The sequence below is a fragment of the Saccopteryx leptura genome, chromosome 1, assembly GCF_036850995.1.
Source record: "Saccopteryx leptura isolate mSacLep1 chromosome 1, mSacLep1_pri_phased_curated, whole genome shotgun sequence".
NCBI classification, from domain to species: domain Eukaryota; kingdom Metazoa; phylum Chordata; class Mammalia; order Chiroptera; family Emballonuridae; genus Saccopteryx; species Saccopteryx leptura.
Window position 1 is genome coordinate 53,848,942 of NC_089503.1, and position 20,247 is coordinate 53,869,188.

Sequence of the window (20,247 nt, forward strand, 5' to 3'; positions counted from 1 at the left end):
TCTATATATATGTAGTTTTATTTCTGGGCTCTCGATTCTGTCCCATTGGTCTGTGTGTCTATTTTTCTGCCAATACCATGCTGTTTTTATTATCATGGGTCTGTAGTATAATTTGAAATCAGGTATTGTAATAGCTCCAGCTTTGTTCCTTTTTTCTCAGGGTTCCTTTGGCTATTTGGACTGTTTAATGATTCCATACAAACCTAGTGATTTTGGAATCACTTCTTTAAAAAATGACATTGGAATTTTGATAGGAATTGCATTAAATTTGTATATTGCTTTGGGTAATATGGCCATTTTAACTATGTTGATCCTTCTGATCCATGAACATGGAATATTTTTCCATTTCATTGTGTCTTTTTCAATTTCTTTTAATAATGCTTTTTAGTTTTCAGTATATAGATCCTTTATATCCTTTGCTAAGTTTATTCCTATATATTTTATTTTCTTTTGTTGAAACTGTAAAAAAGACTTTTCCATATCAATAAAGTTGCCAAGAAATAGTTATGAACCAATATGTACATAACAACATGATTTTAAAAACATGTTGCAAATGGAAGAACATCAAAGAGAAAGGAACAAATCTATAGTCATAGGAGGAGATTTTTAACATACAGCATTGGGCAAAAGTAGGTTTACAGTTGTGAGTATGCAAAACAGTGTTTATTCTTATATCATCATTTATTAATTATTGTGTTATTTTCCATACAAACAATTGTAAACCTGCTTTTGCCCAACCTTGTATATCTCTCAGAAACTGAAAGAATAAGTGGATTTTAAAAATCATTGTGGTTGTAGAACATTTGAATAAAATAGTGGATGATCTTGGTCTAATACATTTTTTCTCAGGTTAAGTTCTCTCAAAGAGACTCTGAGAAAGTAATTTGGGAAAATTTGATGTATTGAAGGTACCATATTCAGGAAACAAACCTCGAGGAGAGAGGTAAGAAAAACAGGGGAGGTGAAAGTGCCAAGCAAGCTAAGGCTGTTCTTGGTCTGATCTGGAGGCAGAAGCAGTTTTGGGACATATATCATATTGCAGAGTTGTCCCACTGTGCGACAGGGGGGAAAATAAGAGGGCAAAGGTCTGGCCAGATAGCTTGGTTGGTTAAAGCATCATCCCAAAGCACACAGGTTGCTGGTTTGATCTCCCATCAGGACACACACAGAAACAGGTCAGTGTTACTGTCTATCTCTCTCTCTGTCTCTCTCTTTCTCCCTTGCTCTCTCGCTAAAATCAATAAATAATTAAAAGGGGGGCAGAGGAGCTGTTCAATATGAAGAGACTAAACAGAACTGACCATTAAATGCAATGTATGATTCTGGATTGGACCCTGAAGCAGGAAAAAGATGTAGCAATGAAGGACATTATTGGAATAATTGCCAACTTTTAAAAGACTGTGAGTTAGATGACAGAATTGTATTAAAGTGAAATTTTCTAATTTCTTATCATTATACTGTAGTAATGGAAGAAAAATATCCTTGTTCTTAGGGAAACACACTAGCATATTTAGGGGTAAAGGGACTTGACATCTGATTTACTCTCAAATGGTTCAGGAAAATAATAAAATACACATAGAGAAAAAAAAAGCATAAATGAAAAAGTAAATGGTACAAAACCATCTGGGTAAAAAGTATATGAGAGTTTACTTGCAACTCTCCTAGTAATTTTGGAATTATATAAAAGTAAAGTTACACAAGAAAGAAATAGAAAGGAAGGAAGGAAGGAAGGAAGGAAGGAAGGAAGGAAGGAAGGAAGGAAGGAAGGAAGGAAGGAAGGAAAGAAGGAAGGAAGAAAACTGAGTTTATGTCAGTAATGCAAAGGTGGTCTAACATTGACAATTCACCAAACTAATAGACTAAAGGAAAGAAATCCCATGATCACTTAAATAGATAAACAGAAAAAAATCACTGGAAAAAATTCAACATCCATTCATGATAAAACCTCTTAGCAAACTAGGAATGGATTAGAGCCTCCTTAAAAATTGATAAAAAGTGGCCCTGGCTGGTTGGCTCAGTGGTAGAGCATCGGCCTGGTGTGCAGTAGTCCCGGGTTCGATTCCTGGTCAGGGCACACAGGAGAGGCGCCCATCTGCTTCTCTACCCCTCCCCCTCTCCTTCCTCTCTGTCTCTCTCTTTCCCTCCTGCAGCCAAGGCTCCATTGGAGCAAAGTTGGCCCAGGCTCTGAGGATGGCTCCATGGCCTCTGCCTCAGGTGCTAGAATGGCTCTGGTTGTGACAGAGCAACGCCCCAGATGGGCAGAGCATCGCTCCCTGGTGAGCATGCCGGGTGGATCCTGATCAGGCGCATGCGGGAGTCTGTCTGACTGCCTCCCCGTTTCCAACTTCAGAAAAACAAACAAACAAAAAAATTGATAAAAAGTATCTACCAAACACATTTAATACATTTATTTATTTATTTATTTAATTTGAGAGAGAGTGAATGAGAGACGAGAAGGGAGAGAGGGAGAGAAGCATCAACTCATAGTTGTGTTCACTTTAGTTGTGCATTGATTGCTTCTCATATGTGCCTTGACTGGGGCCAAGCCAGTGTTCCCTTGCTCAAGCCAGCGACCCTGTGCTAATGAGCCTGCAACCTCAGAGCTTCAAACCAGCGACTCCAACATTCTGGGTCAATGCTCTATCCACTGTATCACCACTAGTCAGGCAATTGTTTATTGATTGACTTTTACAGAGAGAGACATCAATTGGTCATTGTTTCACTTATTTATACATTCATTGATTGATTCTTTATGTGCTTTGACCAGGGATCTAACCTGCAAACTTTGGGTACTGGGACGACACTCTAAAGAACTGCACTACTCATCAAGGGCTAATATTTTTTAATGTTTCAAATCTATTTTAGTTATTTAGTAATGCTATAGTTTAATGGGCAGCAGTATACTTTTTTTTAGCAGTGATTACAAAATGGTTCAGTAACAATTCATTCACCAGCTGTGATGATTCCTGATCCTCTCCTTCCCCTACATGCCCCGCACTTTGGGGTGACTGCCAGCAGGGACAGGTGCTATTCCATGCCACAGAGTAGCACAGAAAGTGGTTCCATGTGTTGGTTTTGTTTGTCTTTTTACTCCTCTTATGGTGCTTCTAATAAGTTAATTTTAATATAAACACATTTATTGATTTTCTATGGCTTAAGTCATTTTTTATATTTTATTTAAGAAACCCTGAGATAATAAAAATATCCTATATTACCTCTGAAAGGTTTTTCGATTTTTCATTCATATTTATTCTTTTATCCACCACAAGTTAATTTTTGTGTGTGGTATAGCAACTATTAGAAAACAATAATGTTTTAAAATATAATTTCTAACAAAAAACAAGAAAATATCCAATATCTAGTAATAAATCTAATGAAATATATTCAAGACCTCTACAGAAAACCTATAATACCTTGTTAAGAGAAATTAAAGAAATCTAACTAAATGAAGAGATTCATGTTGATAGATTAGGAAATAAAATATGGTTAAGATATCAATTTTATTCCAATTAATCTATAGATTAAAAGCAAGCCAATTAAAAAATAACCCAATAAATAATTTTGTGGAAATTAACAAGCTAATTATAAACTTTATATGAAAATTCAAAGAACTGAGAATAGCCTGATACAAAAAAAGATATCTGATACTTACTATATCAGATATTAAGACTTATGATAAAGCTATAATAATTAAGACAGTATGACACTCCTAAAAATAATAATGGAACAGAAAAGAGTCTAGAAACAGATTGCCAAATACTATATAATCACCTGATTTAAGAAAGACATCGCTGTAATTAAGTGAGAAAAAGAGTTTTTTCATAAATGTAAAAAATAAAACTTGACTCTTACTTCACATCATACATAAAAATTAATTTGAAATGAATCATAGATCTAAATAAAAAAGGTAAATAACATTTATAGAAGAAAACATAGGAGAATATCTACATGACTTTGGGGGCAGGCAGAGATTTCTAAAACCAGATCAAAAGGCCTGGACCAAAAAACAGTTGATAAAATGAACTTCAAGAAAATTAAGAACTTCTGTTCACCAACAGACACCACTAAAATAGTAAAAAGATAAGCTGTAGGCTAGGAGAAAATAACTATAATACCTACTTTTGAGACAGGAGTCATATCTAGAACATATAAAAAATTACAAATTAATAGGAAAAATGAACAATACAATTAAAAATAAGTAAGAGAGTTAGATACTTCACAGAAGAGGGTACCACATGACCAATATGAAAATATGCTCAACCTCATTGATGATCAGAGAAACACAAATTAAAACTGCAATGGGTCCCTGGCCGATTGGCTCAGTGGTAGAGCGTCGGCCTGGCGTGCAGAAGTCCCAGGTTTGATTCCCGGCCAGGGCACACAGGAGAAGCACCCATCTGCTTCTCCACCCCTCCCCCTCTCCTTCCTCTCTGTCTCTCTCTTCCCCTCCCGCAGCCAAGGCTCCATTGGAGCAAAGATGGCCCGGGCGCTGGGGATGGCTCCTTGGCCTCTGCCCCAGGGTCTCTCCCCGTTTCTAGCTTCAGAAAAATACCAAAAAAAAAAAAAAAAACTGCAATGGGATATCATTATATACTCATCAGTTTGGCTAAAATTAAAACCCCAACAATATCAAGTGCTGGTGAGAACATAGGTAACTGGAAGTCTCCTACATCACTGGTAGGACTATAACTGGTCCAGCCACTCTCAAAAACTGGCACTGTAAAATATACATATACCTTATTCCAGCAACCACTCCTGGAATTTATGCACCAAATAAATGAGCGCTTATGTCCACCAAAACACATGTACAAGAATGTTCAATAGCAGCATTATTCATAATAGTGGAAAATTAAATCCATCAATAAGAGAATTAATAAACAAACTATGGTACATTCATACAGGGAAATACTATATAACATACAAATGTGTGAACCACTGCTACCTAAAGCATTATGGATAAATCTCACTAACATAATGTTGGCGGGGGTCTGGGGGGGGGAGGAGAGCCAGACAGAAAATAGCCATGCTGTCTAATTCCATTTATATGAAATTCAAAATTAGACAAAATTAATCTATGGTGACAGAGGTCAGAATAGCAGATACCTGTATGGGGGTATTGGTGAGAGAGGTACCAGGAAGCTTACTAAGGTGCTAGAAATGTTCATCTGTTATCTTCATTTGGGTGGGTTACATGGATGTATATATATATATATGGATATATATGGATATATATATATCCATTCAACTATACACTTGAAATTTACTGTATGTAATTTTCATACAGTAAACTTCAAAATCCATACTGTATGGATATATATATATCCAATGGATATATATATATCCATTCAACTATACACTTGAAATTTACTGTATGTAAATTATACCTTAATAAAAAACAACTACTGACAATTAAAAAATCATAACTAGTTTTGTAACATTAAAACAAAGGTGGGATTTAGGAACTGGGAGGTAGAGAAAGACGATGGAGCACCTTGCCCCACCTTCTGCCCCATTCAGTTTAGTGCAATGCCAGGTCCAGCTGTTCTTGTCTGGAGAATAAAGACCATTTCCATGGATGAATGTACCAAGGTCTCCTTCACATCATTTCTCATTTTCACAACATCTGGATAGGTCCTCTCTCTCAGAACTGGACTATCTGTAGATGGTGATTAGCCAGAGAACTTTCTGCATATCCAGCCCTACCTGACAGGCAAGAAACTGTGATGATAGGTCGTGGGCAAGAGGCAAGTACACAGCAGGGCCTCCCAACACCCTAGCCAGGGTGTGTGTACCACAGATGTAAAGTGAGCAAAGTTAGGATGCTGCTACCAGCAACAGTGGCCTGCCATTGTTGCAAAAAGAGGTTCAGAGATAAGCCCAGCAGCATGAAAGATTAGGATTCCAACCCTCAAATTCCCTATTGCCCCTGGCACAAACACTAAAAAATAGATGTTTGTCTGTTCCCTCACCCTGCTCAAGACCAAGACCAACCCATAGGGAAAGGCTGAGTCCAAGTCTTTGACCACCTGTTATTGATACAACCACCCCAGAGAAGAGACTGCTTTTGTTGGGTAGGACAATGGTTCTGAGCCAACTACAGAGTCCAGGCCCCCCAGGGGATGCCAGGAGAAGCTTAAGCTAAGAGGAGTCTGGAACTCTTCTCAGCTCAGCTTGTTGAAAAGTTTCACAATAAACTGGAGCCTCTTACCATTTGAAGGATGGATGTGCAGAGGAACAGGAAGCGAGAAAGCAGCCGCAGGGCCTTGTGGTTCTCCTTGGCTATAGCCCGCTGCAGGTCCAGCAGCTCATAGCACTGATCAGGTTCCTGGGGGAACCAGGACACAGACTGCAGCTCCTGCAGAAGCCTGGAATGAAATCAAGGGCCAAGCTGGCAGAGCCAGCATTTCCTTGTACACATTTGACCCCTTCCTAGCCCAGCTCACCTCAGAATGAGCAACAGTTTAGAAAGGTTATAATATTCTCAGTGACAGCTTCCTCTTGAGAGTTCTTTGGAAGAATTCAAGCCCAGGAAGTTTCTGGATGAGGAATTCTTTGGTAGAGGGATGGGGTATATGCAAATGTTTACAATGAGTGACCTTTCTGCCAGGAGAGAGGGTCACATAGATCCCAAGGTCTGACTTAAGAAGGAGAGAATACAGAGGCTTTCTCCTTGAAAGAGGTGAAGCTGGGGGCCCTAAAAGTCTAGATGGATTTTATTTTGTTTTTTATTGAGAGGAGGGGAGGCAGAGACAGACTCCTATATGCCCCCTACTGGGATCCACCCAGCAAGCTCCTCTGTGGGGCAATATTCCACCCATCTGGGAAGTTGCTCTGTTGCTCAGCAACTGAGCTATTCTTAGTGCCTTAGGAAAGCCCACGGAGCCATCCTCAGCCTTAGGACCAACTCATTCCAATCAAGCCATAGCTGTGAGAAAGGAAAAGAGAGAGAGAGAGAAGCAAGAGGGGGAGGAGTGGAGAGGCAGATAGTCACGTCTCCTGTGTGCCCTGACTGGGAATCAAACCTGGGACATTCATAGGCCGGGCTGATGCTCTACCACTGAGCAAACTGGCCAGGGCCAAGATTTGAGTTTTAGAATCAAAGGTGAAGAACCTGCAACTTCCCTACGGATGAACTATCCCTGAGGAAAGCCACTTCTGTTATCCACTCCCCCACCACCTCCCCTGAAAGCACATTGCTAAACATCCTTGAAGAAGATGAAAGACCTCCAATAAGCAGAGGATAATCCAAATAGGTGTCATTTATTTAGTTCCTATTAACAGGCACTGAACATGGTACTTTATACTTTCAATCTCATTTGTGAGATCTGCTTACTACAGCTGTGTAGCAGAAATTTTTACCTCCAATTTTCAGGTCAGGAAACTGAGGCTCAGAGAGTAAAGTTCCTTGCTAGTATTCAGAATTGAAATTCAGATCAGATCAGCCACCAAGCCCTTACGCTTTTAATTAACACCAGATGATTAGGCTCAACTGCAGGATACCTGGAGCAGAGGTTACAAACTGGTAGCCCGTGGGCCAAATTCAGACTGAAAGGTTTTTACATGTACCACTAAGAGTTGGCCAGCATTGTGTTTTAATAAAAATTTGAGCCAACCAGGTAAAATTAAATTTTATTGCAAAATGTGGATTTCTAAGAAATTTTGAAAAATAAGGTGGCTGACTTGCTGGACCTATATTCTCAAAGGCAACAGTCAACTGGAACTGAGTATGGCTGTCCTCTTCAGATGGGATCCCCAGATTACAGTCCCCATGCTCTGTGACGTCTTGTACCTAACCCACTCAACTGCATTTCTTCCATAGCTCCTTCTTGGGCCCTATAGTGGTTGAGATCACAACTCCTGTCATAGAAGATAGTTGGAGTGACTGAGGAGTGCAGAGAAAGCAAGAGAGAAAGTACTGAAAATAGGGACAACTAAGCATTTCCAAAGAAAGAATTCAAGTAATACCATGGAAAGAGTAGACATTTGGATTCCAACACCTGAGTTATATTCCCAGATTTGATACTTAATAACTGTGATCAGGGGCAACCTGACATAGGAATACATAATTATATGGTGATATGTTCAGAATATATTATTCAAAGAAAAAAACTGATGACAACAATATGTAACGTCTGATCACAATTGTAGATGTGAGAGGAAAAAGACTAGAAGGATACACAACAAAATGTTCATAGTGATTATTGGCCCTGGCCGGTTGGCTCAGTGGTAGAGCGTCAGCCTGGCGTGCGGAAGTCCTGGGTTCGATTCCCGGCCAGGGCACACAGGAGAAGCGCCCATCTGCTTCTCCACCCCTCCCCCTCTCCTTCCTCTCTGTCTCTCTCTTCCCCTCCCTCAGCCAAGGCTCCATTGGAGCAAAGATGGCCCGGCGCTGGGGATGGCTCCATGGCCTCTGCCTCAGGCGCTAGACTGGCTCTGGTCACAACAAAGCGACGCCCCAGATGGGCAGAGCATCGCCCCCTGGTGGGTGTGCTGGGTGGATCCCAGTCGGGCACATGCAGGAGTCTGTCTGACTGCCTCCCCGTTTCCAGCTTCAGAAAAATACAAAAAAAAAAAAAATGTTCATAGTGATTATTTATGGGTGAAGAGATTAAAATTGTCTTTTCTTGTGTTACTTTGTATTATCCAAATTTTCTACAAGAAACATGTTATTACTTTTTGCAAAAATTATTTTTTCTGTTAAGTGAGAGGAAGGGAAGCAGAGAGACAGACTCCTGCACGCACCGCCAACAGGATCCACCTGGCAAGCCCCATCTGGGGCCAGTGCTCTGCCCATCTGGGGTGTAGCTCTGTTGCTCAGCAACTGAGCTATTTTTAGGACCTGAGGTGGAGGCCATAGAGCCAGCCTCAGCACCCCAGGCCAGCTCACTTGAGCTGATCAAGCCATGGCTGTGAAAGGGGAAGAGAGAGAAAAAGAGAGATAGAGAAGGGAGAGGAAAGGGGTAGAGATGCAGATGGTGGCTTCTCCTATGTGTCCTGACTGGCAATTGAACCTGGGACATCAATACACCAGGCCAACATTCTACCACTGAACCAACCAACCAGGGCCAAAAAGAATTCTCTTAAAAAAATTATTGAGTGATTTTAGAGAGGGAGGAAAGGGGGGGGGGAGAGACTTCTGTTTCTGTATGTGCCCTGACCAGGAATTGAAGAGGAATACACAAAGGAATACACCCTTTGTGTATTGGGATGATGCTATAACCAGTTAAGCCATCCAGCCAGGACCAAAAGTGATTTTTTTTTTCAGGGTACAGGCTCATTAGTTTATTTAACATTCCTTATTGGAGTATCTATTTATCATCTTTCTGAAAACACCACGATCTTACCCCAGTGCTAAGGACTTCCATCCTTACTACAACTAAAACAAATATACCCCAAACCCTGGCTGGAATGCAGCAGAGGCAATTACCCTTTCCCCATGGTCTGAACAACACAATTATTGGGAAGATAATAAGATTATCCAGACTTTTGCTTCTTAAAATTATACTGAGGAACACCAACTGAATACTGTTTCTCATGCATTCATCTTTAAAATAAATAAGGGAAGTAGAAATGTGCCACTAAGCTAATGAGGACCAAGAGGCAGACCCATAGATACATCTTCTCACTTGCCTAATGAGCAAAGTGACAGCCAGTGAAACAGTTCACACTTGAGCAATTCTCTAGTCATCAGCAACTGCAGAGGGGCCCCTCCTCCAGCGCTTGGGAGGGGACGGTTGGTTGGGGATGTAATAAATAGACCCTGGCTCCGCTGGCCAGAATAAGTTATCAGAAAGGGAGAGGTCTTGGGGTACAGTCTCTGAGGAAATTTAACTAGAAAAAAAAAGTCTATTGAAGGCATCTCCAGCCATACATTCAATTAGGATTAAATTAAAACAATGGAAAAAAGAATCACCTGCTCCTCATCAGACTAGCTGCCCTAGGGTGGGCGGCTAAGGCTCTGGAGGGCAACGCCTTCCCCACTGAGATCTGAGTACTGCTTTTAAATGGCCTCCCCTGGCCTTGGCCTCACTTTCCTGCAGGCTTCACTTCAGGGAGAGTGGCGAAGGTGGGAGAAGGGGAAGTATAGTGTAGACTGTGGAGGGTGGTGGGTGGGGTGTGTGTGTGTGTGTGTGTGTGTGTGTGTGTGTGTACACAGGCATTTGTGTGAGAGAGAGACAGTTAAAAGTAATGTTTTTATTATTGTCAGGGTCAATGTGAGGGTGGAGTGGGCAGGGAGTCTTCACAGGGAGAGGGGGAGTCTTAAAAACCTACCACTCTTTCTGTTTGAGGGAAGGGAACTCAAACTTGCTCTCTACCAACTATATGCTAGGTCCTTTTTTTTTTTTTTTTTCACTTTTCCGAAGCTGGAAACGGGGAGGCAGTCAGACAGACTCCCGCATGCGCCCGACCAGGATCCACCCGGCATGGCCACCAGGGGGCGACGCTCTGCCCATCTGGGGCGTCACTCTGTTGCATTCAGAGCCATTCTAGCACCTGAGGCGGAGGCCACAGAGCCATCCTCAGCACCCGGGCCATCTTTGCTCCAATGGAGCCTCGGCTGCGGGAGGGGAAGAGAGAGACAGAGAGGAAGGAGAGGGGGGGGGGTGGAGAAGCAGATGGGTGCTTCTCCTGTGTGCCCTGGCCGGGAATCGAACCCGGGACTCCTGCACGTCAGGCCGACGCTCTACCACTGAACCAACCGGCCAGGGCCGCTAGGTCCTTTTTATCCTTATTTCATCCCCAGGCCCATACCGGAGCGGCCTCTATTTTAGCTATTTTACAGGGGAACACACTGTGCTAAGCCATTGGCTGAAGCTCACGTGATCGGTAAACGGAAGCACTGAGATTCAAATTTCAGTCTACTTGGCCCCGACGCCCATGTTCCTTCCACTCAAAATCTCAATGCTCTGTTAAGCTGTGAAAACTTTGCCTAGAAAAATAATTCTTTGACCCATGGATTGAGACTTATAATTCTTTCATTAAAGGTATCATATTTAGTTTATGAAGACTGTCCCCAATTTATGGAGAGTGAAACAGAGGTCCAGACAATCTGGAAACTAGCCCCAGGCCACACAGGTAGGCTGAAGGCCACGACCAGGCCAGGTCTCCCTGGCTGTTCCTGCCACCACGTCACTCACCTGTCTGTGCACAGAAGATGGTTTGTTGATGTGCTAGGAATGCCTAAAGCGGATCCAGCATGATAGACCACAGTCCTGAACACTATGGTAAAGACTTTCTGTTGCTTAGATTGTAGTCTGTTGAAAATGATTAGTAAAGAAGCTGTACTTGGAACTCTTCCAGCTGGATTAGTGTTTGAGAAGACTGTAGCCACAAGGAATTTCACCGTGTTTGTGTGAGATAGCTGACCTTAAACCACAGAGGGCCAGGTTGGTTAAAAGGAAGAAGACAGGTAACGCCTAAAATGCTGGATTCAGTCAAACAAAGGAGGGCTGGTTTTGATATTAGAAGAATATCGGTAATTAACCTATTGGTGCCCACTGTTCGCTAGGTGAAATACACACATTATCTCTATATAAGGGATTTTTTAAAAAATCTGTCTAAGGAGTATTTTGAAGACCTCACCTGCTGACGTGGAGCAGCGCCACTCCGAAGTGGGGCACAGCAAAGAGCAGATGCGTGTCCAGGAAAGTCCGGCACCGGTGCAGTCCCTGAGACTTCACACTCTTCCTCCAGCTGCAGAGCAGAGGGCAACGGCGACATGCTGTTTGCTCTGGGCAAGACTTCCCCCCAGATCCCATACCCATCGTTGCCTACCGGGCCCAGGCCTTGCGTAAGAGGCAATACTTGAAGAATGGAATGAACTGGAGCTGCTGCCAGAGGACAGAGTGGCGGTGCCAGTTACCCAGTGTCATCGTCTCAGTGTCCTCCACAGGATGTATATGCAGGACCCCAAAAGGAGAGAAGATGTAGTGCTCCGGATTCACCTTGTTTGACGGCACCACCACCAGGCTGTAGGGCCTTTAAAAAAGGGCTCTGGTCAGTGGGAGCCCTGGGAACTTGTACAAACTTCAGAAAGAAAAAAAGAAGGCAGAAAGGTTTAAAAAAAAAAAGAAAAAGAAAAGGAAGCAGGAAAGAAGTCCGTAGAAAGTGAGAAGAGAGGAAAATAAGCAGAATAATCTTCAAAATAGAAAGATGGAATAAATAATATTAAGAAGAAATAAGGACTGACCTGTGGTCGTGCAGTGGCTAAAGCACTGACCTGGAATGCTGAGGTCGCTGGTTCGAAAATCTGGGCTTGCCCGGTCAAGGCACATATGAGAAACAACTACTACAAGTTGATGCTTCTTGTGCCCCCAGCCCCTGTCTCTCTCTCTCTCCCCCCTCTCTCAAATCAATAAATAAAAATCTTAAAAAAAAATCAACAACAAATAAATAAAAGCAAAGGATGGATGGAAAAAAAAAAGGCCTCTAACCAGTTCCAAGTTCACATCGTCCAGACCTAGATACCTTACACCCCCTCAAATCTCAGATTGCCATCAGCTGTAAGATGCAGCAATGTTTAATGAAACAGTAAAATAAAAAGTGCTGCCAATATGATATTCCATCTATATGTAAGATACATCACAATTTCAGAGATGTCAAAATGTGAAAAAAATGTGCATCTTGGAAATGATAAAATACATATATCTCTAGAAACTTAAATAACATCGGAGATAATCATGGAATGCCATTTGAAGTAATTGAGAACGGAAAAGCAGGAGGCAACTAGAAGACCAGACGCAGGCCAAAAAGAGGAAGACTGCCACCTAGTGAACAGGCCATTTAAAATCCTAGTAAATTCTCTTCAGAGAAGTGCACCTACATTCTACATTAAATACAATTTATATGTAGCTATACAGTAGTTGTATCTTGTTTCAGTAAACTAGTTAGCATAATGCTATGTTTGGGCACAGTTATTAATTTTTATCTTACAGTTTTCTTATCTTAGAACCAGTAATATTTTTAAGCACTGGCTATATTTTTATGCCCTTTGAAAACTGTATATCCACCTGGCCTGTGGTGGTGCAGTGGATAGAGCATTGACCTGGAATGCTGAGGTCGCTGGTTCCAAATCCCGGGCTTGCTCAACCATTCCAGGTCAAGGCACATATGAGAAGCAACTATTGTGAGTTGATGCCTCCTAAAGTATCAACCCCTGCTTCTCCCTACCCCCCTCCTCTATCTAAAAATTAATAATTAAAAAAAATAAAATGAAAAGAAAAAATTTTGTATCTTACCTAGGTCCTATGCCTGTTATGCCTAAAAGATAAAATGGTTTCTAGAATGCATTATTAAGCAAATGACTTAAGTGTTCAGATATATCATAGAATGAACTCACTAAGTCAAGTCATATAAAAACTTTATTTTTGACAAATCTATCATTCAAATAGTCATCTCCCAGTTATAGATATAAAAAAAAAAACCGAAACAAAGAGAAGTCATAACTTTGCCCAAGGCAGTTAAAGAAAAAATACAGACTTTAAAACCAAATCTACCTGACTCAAGCCTCCCTTCTTAACTACTGGGCCATTTAATTTCCCACAGGTTAGCTACCTACCCTAACTGAGCCCTGGCTCTCCCAAAAGGACATTCCTGTCCCTACAACTTTCTTAATAAAGGCTACTCTTTCTGCACAGGGCCAGGAGTTAGGGAGTACTCTCCTCACTCCCTAACAATGGCCACTGCTCCTCTGGGGGGACATTCACTCATTCTACAAATATTTATTAAGCCACGTACTATGTCAGGCATTGAGCATACAGCAACAACAAGAAAAACCCAGTCCCTGACTTCAGAGAGTTTAGTTAAATCATTTATCAAGTTTCCCTTCTGTCTAAGTACTGTGATTGGAGAAGAGGACATAAAAATTACTACACAGTCCCTGCCCTCAATGATCTCATATTAGTTGGAGTGTTAAGTGATGCTAGAGAATAAAGGGGGTAAGTCAAGATCTCCTTGGGCCCCAGGTCTGCTTCCAAAACACCTCAAACTCTGTCTTGCATTACCTGAAACATAGCAATTTCTATACTGAACTAATCATCTACCCCCTCCAAATATGTTCCTACTTTGGGTAATTCATTCATTCATTCAACAAACGTTACTGGCTTTGTACTCTATGCTAAACTGTCCTAAACCTTGAGAATACATTGCTAAACATCACAAACAAAAGCCCCTGCCCTGGCAGAGCTCTCATTCCACTGGAGAAGACAACAAACCTAGTAGATGGGGTGGGGGAGAACAGGAAACGGGAGATTGGCAGTGCCAGGGGAGAGGGGCGCGCAAGTTTAAGTGGGGTAGGAAGGGTGGGGAGGTGAGAGTGGAGCAAACACTCTAAGGAACTGAAGGAATAAATTCCTTTGTAAGTATGAATCAAAATCTAGGACAAATTTTAATACATTCAAACACATTGAAATAAAAACCCTGTTATATCACAAATAAATAAAACAATAAATGCCAGATTTCTACTTTTGTTGATGGGTATGCTAAAAATTTGGACCAACACTCCCACTTGAGAACAACTAAAAAAACTGGGCAAAATATCTGAATAAAGTGTGAAGATCACCTATATGAACCCATAAGAGAACCCACAAATTAAATCCCTGGTCTTTGGGTTGGGAGCCTAGTTACAACATACGTTAAACCAGAAAACACCTCCCTCCGTGCCATGGATCTTAGGCAGCTTCTGCTATTTCTGCGCTTTCTGAGTCTGTGCTCAGCTCATCTCCTCTTCTCGATCGTAAAATGGACACACAATTGCTCTACTGGAATCAACAGGCGCCCATTTGGGTAAAAACAGCGCCAAATTCGAAACTCATTTCTCTGGGTTCCTTCCTTGGCAGATGCTGGCCTTGTAATTCACTGCCCTTTCAATTTTCTTGCTCGTGGTTTCTTGTCTTTTTGTGTGCCTAATTATCTTTGAATGTGCTGCTTCTATGATTATGATTGAGCTGACAGTTGCAAGGTCTAAGCTTATAATTTTCTTTCTGTAAGCTTTCCTCCATGGTCAACTGGCACCCCACATTGCTACCATTAATATTACCACCAGTCAGTCCAGTGTAGCAGCCACTAGGTGGCAGTAGATAGTTCATCATATTCCATCAAATGTGATCATTTACTTGTGATGGCACTACAGGTCATGGATTATTAGTATCCTATTTTCTGTTAACAAGGAGCTTAGTATTGTTTAAGGCCAAGGACATTACCAGACCAATACCAGAATTCCATCTTTGAGGCGCATTTCCTGGGACAGTTCATGATAGCAAGTACTGTATCATTCAGGGTGCAGTCAGGAAAACTGAAACCTCTCTAGGCATTAAACAAAGTGAATTCAACAGAGGCAGTGTGTTTTTTAAAAGGTATCAGAGGACCAAGAAAGCAAAAAGGAAGCACTAATGTAACAAAGAGACAATAACTGCAGGAAATGGGTGCCAGCCCCAGAACCAGAGGAACAGAAAGAAGAAATTTGGGTTCTTAGAAGCTATGAGCTTGGAGAAGGGGTTGTAGAGTTGGAACTTGAATTTCTAAGGCAATGCTTCCTGGCTGCTACCAGTACTTAAGGATTTTGGAGGAGGGGCTTGCAGAGTTGAGATTCAGGTTCTGGCCTGACGGTGCCAGCTGACGTGGTGCCTTTCAGGATCATGAAGAGGCTGATTCAGAAAGTGTCTGCTGCTTCCAGGGTGAAGGACCATTTCTGGGACAATGCTGACTGGAGGAGCAAAGGCAGGAGAAAGTCCCTTCTCCTCTTATCCTGATGTCTAGTCTCCTTCTAGCACGCCCTATTAGTCAAACCTAACAGAATGCTAGCTGAAAAATGAGAAATGAATTTGCAGTCTCAGCCCAGCTATCACAAAGTAGAGAGACAAGAGTGAAATTAGAGCCAAGACACTACTGCTTAGTAACTGGCACAAAGCTCTCAGAGAATATTTGCTAACTGAATTGAACAGTAAATAAATGATTGATACAAATCAATAGTGCTACCTAAGTCCAAGAGAAAAAGATCAGTGTACACAGGAACTAAGGCAATCTGGGAGTGTGTAGCAGATACCACTTAAAAGCATGGATTTTTTGAGTTAAGACAGTCCTAGGTTTAAGTCCTGTTTCCACCACTTATGTGGCTTTGGACAAGCCACTTAACCTCTCTATGCATCAGTCTACTCATCTCATATATGAAAAAATAATAGTACCTACCTGGTAAGTGAGGATTAAACAACACATCTCATGTGTTTATTAGCACAATGTCTGGTATACAGAAAAGCTCAATTAATGGTAATTATTATTACTACTCGGAAGAGATGGGACTTGAAAAGGCCTTTAAAAAACATGTAAGATTCGGATCTAATGGAATAAAGTGAATGAATGCCTCTTGAGTCATGTGGGAGAAGACTTGTTTTTATAGCCCAGAGATAAAACTAGGACTGGGAGGTAAATGTTAAAAGAGAGCACATATTGATCTCATTTAACGAAAAGGATGTTTTGAGAAACATAAAACTTCCCGAACACTGTAAAGATTTAAGCAAACACCTGATTCATGCATTGAAGTTGGAAGAAGTCACTATTAAATTCCTTTCTGAGGTAATGACCAAATGCTTCTATCGTTCTAGGATAGAATAAAGAAGACAGAGCAAAAAGTAGAAGAGGCTGACTAAGACAGAGGCTGTGAGGCTGAGGTGAAGGGAAGAGGGTAGGACACTGGGAGAGAGAGGAGGAATTAGAGGGGAGGAGAGAGAGTACAAGAGAGGAGCGAGGATGGAGAGAGAGCCTGGGCGGAAATCGGAGTGGAAGGAGACGGGATTAGATTCAGGCTCTTACCTAAAGTCCCGGCTAGGAGCCACATTGAGGTAGAGGAAGTGGATCTTCTTCAGGTATCTCTTTATATTCAGAATGCTCATCACCTGACTACTCAGGGGAGAAGGCTGAGGTAAGAAGCCAGTGCTGCCCTTTGGGAAGGTCTTCTTTCCAGAAACTTCAGAGTCAAACCGAGATCTGTATGAGAAAAGATCAGGAGACAAGGCAGAGCAAAGAGTTCACGTTGCCACTGTTGACCAGTGAGAGAAGGAGCTGGGTCAGGTGCCTGAAAGGACATGATCTGGCACTGTCAGCGCCTTCCTATCACCTGTACTGAGCACATCCAGTCCATGACACAACACAGTCAGGCCTATGCACGGACAACTCCTTCCTTTCTGATAAATGACTAATCATTCTGGATTGACTGTAATTACTATGAAGTAAGTACTATGTAATACTGAGTAAAAGTAATGGTATACTTTAATTTTCCCAATTTATCACCTTGTAAGCCCACAGTCCTAGATTTCTGGCAACCTTCCTAACCTTCTAGATCTCCTACCTTTTCTCCCATTATGATACTTGCTTTCCAACCCTACACGATCTCCATGCCCGTGACTCTCCCTTGCTCTTCCCCCATCATCACCCAGCCTCTAGCTTCACATCCTTCCCTTTCCAGGCAGCATCCAACGATGCATCCCTCAACCCCTCAAGCCTGCACAGTGCTGTCAATCTTCTTACACTTCTACCACACCAGTCAACAAAATGGATGTGAAAATTAATTATCCAAGAAATCAAATGTTGGCCCTGGCCGGTTGGCTCAGTGGTAGAGCATCGGCCTGGCGTGCAGGAGTCCCGGGTTCGATTCCCAGTCAGGACACACAGGAGAAGCACCCATCTGCTTCTCCACCCCTCCCCCTCTCCTTCCTCTCTGTCTCTCTCTTCCCCTCCTGCAGCCAAGGCTCCATTGGAGCAAAGTTGGCCCGGGCGCTGAGGATGGCTCTGTGGCCTCTGCCTCAAGTGCTAGAATGGCTCTGATTGCAGCAGAGCGACACCCCAGATGGGCAGAGCATCGCCCCCTGGTGGGCATGCCAGGTGGATCCCGGTCGGGCGCATGTGGGAGTCTGTCTGACTGCCTCCCCATTTCCAACTTCAGAAAAATACAAAAAAAAAAAAAAAAGAAATCAAATGTTAATTACCTGTACTAATAATTTTGGTTGGCATGACCTCAGGGTACACACAAATACAACTCTTTGAATAATTAAATATAGATTTAACCAAAGTATACCAGTGTCATTAATTGACTCAAACTTAAATTAACAGAAAAAGTTACCCCAGAGATAACAGGACAATCCTATTCTAAAGTTCATATCAACATTAGAGGGCCCAGGCCGGGTAGCTCAGTTTTTTAGAGTGTCACCCAGATACCCAAGGTTGCAAGTTCCATTCCCAGTCAGGGCACATACAAGAATCAATCAATGAATGCATAAATGGGTAGAACAACAAATCAATGTTTTTCTCTCTCTTGCTCTCTCTAAAAAAATAATCAATAAATTAAAAATTAAAAAATAATAAAGTCTGTAGCAACAATAGGGTTTTATGACCTTTATGTTGGATCAGGACAACTTAATGGTATAACTGCTATTAAAAGTTCATTTCCATAATAATTAAAGTCCTATGTGATCTAAATAGGTTCAGAAGATCACAGAACCAGGAATATTGGCTCCTTTCGAGGTTTCTGATGTCCATTCTCAACTGTGGGCTCATTCTGCTCCGATTAGTTAGTGCAGGTCCTCAGCTGCTATGCAGACCTCCACCAGCACCCCCATGCCCAAACCTCCCAAGCCTCCAGCTCCTCACTTCTCTGCCCAGAGAAAACTGAGGCTCTCCGCCATGAACTCCCTCACATTCATCTGCCTTCCCACATATTTACCTGTAGATACTCCCATCCTAATCCTGTCCCCCAATTTGAGAGGAAGGAGAGTACTTTCTTCTCAACAAGGCTATTCCCTCCATTTGTAGTCCGGATCCCTTATCCCCTCTTCACAAAGAATTTCCAATCTATTCTCCTTACCATTAGCCTATATTTATTCATTTGCTAAATATATATTTATTGAACACCACTCTCAAGCACGGTCTTAAGGGCTATGAACATCTCTCCACCCTTTTTTATAGTCTTACCCAGACACCATTACTCTTTCAATCTGCTGTCTTATTATCTCTCTCCCTTTTAAACCATGCTTCATGAAAGAAGAGTCAAATGCAATTTCCACTTCATCACCCCTTCATTTCTGAATGCACTACAACCTGGCTTTCTCCTCACACAACTCCACTGAGACGGATCTCACCAACCACCTCCTTGTTGCTAAGTTCAGTGAACATTTTACAGAATTTTCTTACTTGCCTCAGCAGCATTTGCCAACACTGATTGCTCCCTCCTCCTTAAAACTCTCCTTTTATTTCACCTCCTAACCTGCAAAATATTTTAACTCTAACCTAAACCCAAATTCTTCTGACGTGCTTTCCCCTAACTGCACGCACGTGCGCGTGCGCAACACACACACACACACACACACACACACACACACCAAAGGAGCAACCAAAGGAAAGGTAGTGTTCTTGATTTTATAGTGCTTAGCACAGTTTGTAATTATCTGTTTCTTGTATCACCTTATTTAACATCTATCTCCCTAACTGAACTGCAAAACCCATGGAAGTGCTTGAGTCTGTTTTATTCACTTCTGCATTTCAGCATCTAGCAGTTCCTGATATGAATTAGCATCCAATAATACTTATCGAATGAATAAATGCCTGGAAGACCAGTTCTGGAAAACTTCATGCAAATGAAGCCACATTAGCTAGGCCTCAGAAGTTTACCACCAGGTCCAAAGAGAGGGCAGAGAAAACTTGACTTTTTCCCAACATCTTAGCCCATTTTCACTTCAGTTAAGTTCCCCCAGGAAAGAAAACTTATATTCAGGGCACAGTGTAAAAGGAAATCAGCTGGGATTATTGAAGGCATAAACCGTTGGCACTTCCCACCTGCCATCAGGTCCCCCAGGAGCCTGCCTGTCTACTATTAGAGTTCTAAGGCTTCAGTGTAAACTTGACCCAGCCATTAACTTAGATCAAAAAACTGACATGGTCAAGCTTGATTACAGGTAAAACTACCCTTCTTCACCGATAGTGAATGTGTCACAGACAAGCTACAAAGCACTTAGAAAATCAACCCAGAGGTCAGGGAGGAATTCCAGGACTAGAGTTAAAGAGAACTCTCAGAAGACATCTCTGTTGACATTCTGAAATCCTAAAGAAAACAATGAAAACCAGATTGGGGCTAGGGGGGGTGTTATCACTAAAGGGGCCAGGATACCCACACTAGCAAGGCAAGATGAAAACCCTGGAAGGATCAAAATGAAAGTTCCATCTGGCAGTGCTGGCAACTCTAAGCTGCCTTGGAACTGGCTG

The 20,247-nt window shown here is 42.0% G+C and overlaps 1 protein-coding gene across 1 annotated transcript in view; it reads right to left on the reverse strand.

The window, feature by feature from the left end:
* DNHD1 (dynein heavy chain domain 1) overlaps positions 1 to 20,247 on the reverse strand; it is a 70,222-nt gene that overhangs the window by 47,006 nt on the left and 2,969 nt on the right. Inside the window, 4 exon segments of the mRNA XM_066360074.1 lie at positions 6,209 to 6,365; positions 11,584 to 11,694; positions 11,776 to 11,979; positions 16,807 to 16,980. Of these exon segments, the coding sequence (XP_066216171.1) occupies positions 6,209 to 6,365; positions 11,584 to 11,694; positions 11,776 to 11,979; positions 16,807 to 16,980 (646 nt within the window).